Genomic DNA, 5,554 nt, shown 5'->3' with positions numbered 1-5,554 from the left:
TAAGGAAATGGATACACTGATGACACTGAAGAAAACAACAGATGAGATAGAGAACGACTGGATAAACAGTAATGCCTTCATCTTTTTGGGTTCAGGAGCAGATGTGATGATGTGGTGTTAAGACAGTGAATTTTGTTTTGTCACTTACGGAACTAGATATTTTTATTTACCTAGACATCAAAGGGTCTCTTGCTATGCCTTCCAGTGTAGTATAAAAATTGAAAATATTAGTTGCATGTATTTGCTTCTTTTTATAGATCTTTATGTAATCATGATGTTAAATAAAATACTTAACAGTAAGAGCTTACTTAGAATGCTGGTCCCATCTCAAAACACTACTTAGCAGTCACACCAGTATTGAAAGACTACCATCTATTTATCTATCTTTTTATGAGGTTCAAGGTGTAGAACAACCACCACATGGGAGTATGAGACAACATTATATAATTACATTTAAGGTGAAGTTTGGTATTTAGTTAGTTGCATCATCCCTTTTCAGAGGAATTATTTGAAGTGCTTTGGCTATTCTCTCTCCTATAGCTCGACTACTTGCTGCAATTATTCTTCGAGACATCAAATCAAATGGCCCACCTAGAAATCAAAGCAAGCAAAGTAACTAGCTTATATCTGGAGAAAATGAAAAGTTGGTAAGAAAATGAGGATTGAATAAATCAAGTCTAAATGATACATTACTATTTAGAACCAAGTTTTGCCCCTGGATAAACATGCATTTAACAAAACAGGTATCGCATATGAGCTACATTTAAATTCTCTTCAGTGTATGCTTACAGTCTTTTTTCACTCTTCCAGGTGCTCAGCCAAGGGAGTAAAGGCTGTCTTGTAGCTTAAGAAGATACAATTCACTCTCTCTTTGACTATTAACTGGATGGGAACTCTGTTCAGTAGTGGTAACTTGGAAAGAGGATTGCAAAACCTCTTTGCCTTCTCATTTCAGCTACGTTTTTGTTCCCAATTACGTATTTAAAAGGACAAAAGAGTATCATGCATGCCCATGTATTTACCTGATACATCTAGCAATACTCCGCCTGCTTCAGTAATAATGATTCCAGCCCCTGCCATATCCCAGCAGTGAATCCCCATTTCATAATAGGCATCAGCTCCACCTGTTGCCACAAGGCACATGTTCACAGCTGCTGTACCAACAGCTCTAATCCTAAAGGAGACATAGTTGTTTTTTCAATTGAGAACCGTTTGTAAGAAAGTCACAATGTCTGTGTACACTGCACAGACAACACAAAAGCATCATACGCACTGAGCTAGAGAAAATGTGATGGAATGCTGCAGTGAAACAAAAAATTGGGAATGAAGTTTTGCTTAAGTAGCTTGAAGAGCTCTCCCAATATAGCAAATTTTCAGAAATTACATTTATGAATTCTGTTAAACAATTTTGTTTTAGAGAGAAAACGCATCTTAACTTCTTAACCTAAAACATATTATGGAAGATACCTACCCATGAAACAATAACAGATATTCTACTTTGCTTGTTGAATACAAGAATTCAAGTAGTGTGTACACTTATCTCAATTTATTGTTTACAAATAAAATACCAAAGTTGAACTGACAACATATCTATAATGTATTCCCTACTTACAATTTAGCATATATTCTTTAATGACATCAGAAGACTTTTTGAAAGTAGAAAAAAATCTACATGTTAAGTGTCAAAACAAGAATCCTGAGAATCTCAGCATAAAACTACAACCCCTTTTAGATCAGAAACATGAGCAGGGTTGAGTAACAAAAAACCTGTCTACTGAAACCACCTTTAGACATAAAATGGTTTGCGGAAATGTAGGCTTTGGCTTATCTGGAGGAGAGGAAGCAGGGAATGTAACCAAAATAAGAGCAGTTTATGGACAATTTCAACTACCTGGACAAATTCAAAAAAACTGTATGGTGTTGAAAGAGGAAGATCTACTTTTGTCTTCTGATATATATATAAAAAACAACAATGATTTTCATTACTACAGGGAAAGGAAACTAAGAAATGTAATATAGCTTCTGTTTATCCAGTTTTACTCCTTGTGTGTTTCTGGGGAAAAAAAAAGCACATAATTGTGTTTTCTTTTTTTTAACTAGTAAATACAATACTTTTTAGTCCCACAAAACCAAACTTGCTTCGCTTCTCAGTACTAATTGTTAGGGTTCTCTTATGTATGTCCCAGCTTGAAAAAGTTAAACACACTTATAGTTTCTCTGCAGAAATCATATTTCACATTTAATGTGTCAAGTGTAATGCAACCAATCCTTCCTAAAAATGATCATGTTTACATATTTTACAATATTAACACTATCAGTAAATATAAAAAATAGGAAGTATCTTACCCATGAATAGGAATACTGAGAAGTCTTTCCATGTTAGAAAGAATTATTTTCATAGTCTCTGGATCGCGATTTGATCCCAATTCTGTTACTAAAAGAGATTTTGTAATGTCTGGAAAAGAAACAAAACCTCACTTTTCCAACAGTACAACTTACATAACAGTAATTAGCAGAGTTTACTTCATTGCTTTCTTACAAGACTGAATAAAAGTAAGGTATTTTAATATAAATATTACATATTTTGAATGTATAAAAATCTGTTCTTACATGGAAAATGGCAGGAAAAAATAAAATACAGCACACAAAGCATGATCTTGTTCAATTGTGCATATACATTAATCGATGTCATTAGTAAATAAAATTCTATTGCTATAAAAATTAGAACAGTCCCCACATCTCTAAAGGTCCCACTTTAAGAGTGGATTTTACTTTACATAGGGTAGTAAGTATGCAAGAGGGGTATTGATTTAAACCACTAGTTAACACCTGGAAGAAGTTGAATTGTTTGGTAGATTTGTTACAGACTCTAAAGAACAATCACAGACAGATTACAGACATACAGGGAATTAAAAACAAACAAACAAAAAACCACAACACACAGACACACAGGGAATAAAATCTTGAATTGCTGAGTCCTGATTTTGCAAAGATCACAAGCATGTTATATGCATCAAAGAGAACATACAACCCATGGCCAGAAAAAGCCTGTCTTTGCAAAATGAAACTATGAGCTAAGAAACAGGAATATATCCAGGTCTAAAACTGTTGATGCCTCATTTGCAAAATAAACGTAATTACTAGAAATAGGCTACTCAGTTCAGCTTACCTTCTTGGCCTGAAACTTGAAGTTTTTGACCATTGCAAAATGCACCTTTTCCTTTTCTGGCAGTATACATCTTGTCTTCTATACAACTATACACAATTCCAAACTCTATCTGCAAGAAAAAGTAAAGACACCTTGAGGTTTTTTCCCTTTCTTCCTATTTACTGTGAAAATACAGATCTTAGTTATAACTAGCAACAAAGAATTAATCTGGTTTTGATTGATTAGATATTAAGTAATAAAAAGTATACCTTTTTGTTTACAACAAAGCCAATTGAAACTGCCACAAATGGAAACCTACAAAACAAAACATTTCACTAATTTATGGGGAGATACTATGCTTCTTTCATTACCACGTTTACTCTTAATAAAAACAATGTTCAGTTAAATGTAATGTATATTTCAAAAAGAAACTTGGACTATATAGGAAATAGTAGTTTTCTGGAACTTGCACAACTTACTGTGAAAACAGACCCAACACCACCAATTACCATTTAAAATACAAACTTTTTCACTCACTGAAACTAAGCCTGTTACAGCTTAGGGACCGTCATCCCTGTTACAGCTGTTACTAGCTTAGGGACTGTCATTGTATAGCCGAAGAATACAAGCAAGCCTCTACGCTACTAACCTTTCTCAGAAGGAACAAGCTGGCCAAAACGGTCTCATCGAAAGAAGCAAGTCACCTCTCCCCCTACCTCCACTTTCTCCACCAAAGCAATGAGAAAGACAGATATTGAAGTGAGAAGGAAGAATGCAGGGGGAAGAGTGAAAGCAGTGGGAGTATATAGGACATGGTGGGCTGCATCTCAGTCTAAGTGTTTAACAATCAACCAATTAATTTTTTTTTAATTATTATTTTTTACTTTTCAAAATTTGCAGTTCCAAAACATTTGCTTTAATTAGTATCTGCAAAAAATACAGACTTTTAAGTCTGTAAGTCCAGCATAATGCATTCTTTTCTTACAGCTTTTTGAACATGTTATTTAGCAGGATTCAGCAGCTGTTTAAAGCCGTGGGGCATATAGCGGCAGTCATTTCAAAATTGGAATCAAGTATGCTCAGAAAAGCTCATCAGGGCCAAAATCTATCATGTTTCAAAGACAGAAGCAATAGGCAGTCAGCATGAAACTGAAAGTCACTGAAAGTCCCCTCCTCACCCTGGTGCAAAATACCACTAGACAATCACTGGTGATACTCTTCTTTCTTTCATGGTAGTGGCCCCTAGATCTCAGTGAATTTGAAATTTCTTAGAAATCAGCACTTGGAGCTGTTACCGCTTCTCACCAAAGCCTCTCTGAAGATGCTGCAACTCCTAATTCTGAGTCCTGTTGCTTTACTGTTAAAATCTGGCAACCTATCTTTGGCACCCATGCCAAGGGTGCTGCCTCCTACTATATAGTATGGGCCTCTCATGGAACAACTGCTGTTGGTTACACAGTAAGACTATTATAATACTTACAGAAATACTAAAATGATTACAAAACCTGCCCAATGGCTCTCAATAAATGCAAATAACAATTTGTAACTATTAACAAGTTCATAGTATCTCTTTTAAAGCAATTTAAAAGAGAAAACCCTTACTTTCATGGAAGTGGAGAAAGAAAAAAGGTAATCAGTTGAAGTTGCTAACATAAAAAAAATGAAAGGTGGACCTGTGTACGAAGTTGGTAGTTCCGTCAATAGGGTCTAGAATCCATGTGGGGTTATCTGTCAAAATGCTGCCCTCTCCAGCTGCAACAGATTCTTCTCCAATGAAGCTAGAGTAACAAACACATTTAAAAGATACAAAGAAATTGTTTAGAAGGTCTGAATTACAATACTGTCTTTGAAATTAAAATTCTTTAAGTGAGATGTAGGGTTTTGTACCATCAGTGATCATAAGGAAAAAGTTGAGAAATACACAATTTATCTGGAAAGCGCCAACCACATCTGACCAAACTTGCAGCAACATTTATAATGTCAGAGATAAGCACAATATGTGGGGAAAAGAACTTTATGTAATTAACTTTACATTTTTAACATTTAAGTTTTCATCATTTTTTTCCAATATCAGCATCATCAAATTTTAGTCAGAATATTTGTAGCTATTTACACCTTTCAGTTTATTTGTTCTATAAAACACTACTTTTTAGCTTGTGTTTTAACTGAAGAAAGCCTTTGTGGTCATATGCATCTGGTTAGACCACTGCAGTTAACTGTTAAATTTGTAGTCTGATTTCAACCCAAATATGACAGAAAGTTGTTAGCCTCAAAACTGTTTAGTTTTACAAGCATTACAAAAATGGTAACACGGTAAAGGGATGAAATCCAAACCAGAGCTCCTCCTGAAGAAGACGGCAGAGTGCATGCACAGCGCCACAGGAACCCAAATTTCACAATTTTTGC

The 5,554-nt window shown here is 34.9% G+C and overlaps 1 protein-coding gene across 1 annotated transcript; it reads right to left on the bottom strand.

Annotated features, from left to right (window-relative positions):
- Nucleotides 1-472: 472 nt before the first annotated feature.
- On the bottom strand, nucleotides 473-4,926 carry IMPA1 (inositol(myo)-1(or 4)-monophosphatase 1; the record flags this gene model as incomplete). The annotated part of the gene is made up of 6 exons (XM_009582626.1): nucleotides 473-591; nucleotides 1,023-1,174; nucleotides 2,347-2,455; nucleotides 3,170-3,278; nucleotides 3,418-3,463; nucleotides 4,822-4,926. Coding segments are annotated over 6 exons (640 nt in total), but the record flags the coding sequence as incomplete, so codon positions are not given.
- Nucleotides 4,927-5,554: the final 628 nt, after the last annotated feature.

Source organism: Fulmarus glacialis, unplaced genomic scaffold, assembly GCF_000690835.1.
Source record: "Fulmarus glacialis isolate BGI_N327 unplaced genomic scaffold, ASM69083v1 scaffold8290, whole genome shotgun sequence".
Lineage (NCBI taxonomy): Eukaryota > Metazoa > Chordata > Aves > Procellariiformes > Procellariidae > Fulmarus > Fulmarus glacialis.
Note: the sequence above shows the minus strand (reverse complement) of the source record. Positions and strands in the feature narration are given on the sequence as shown.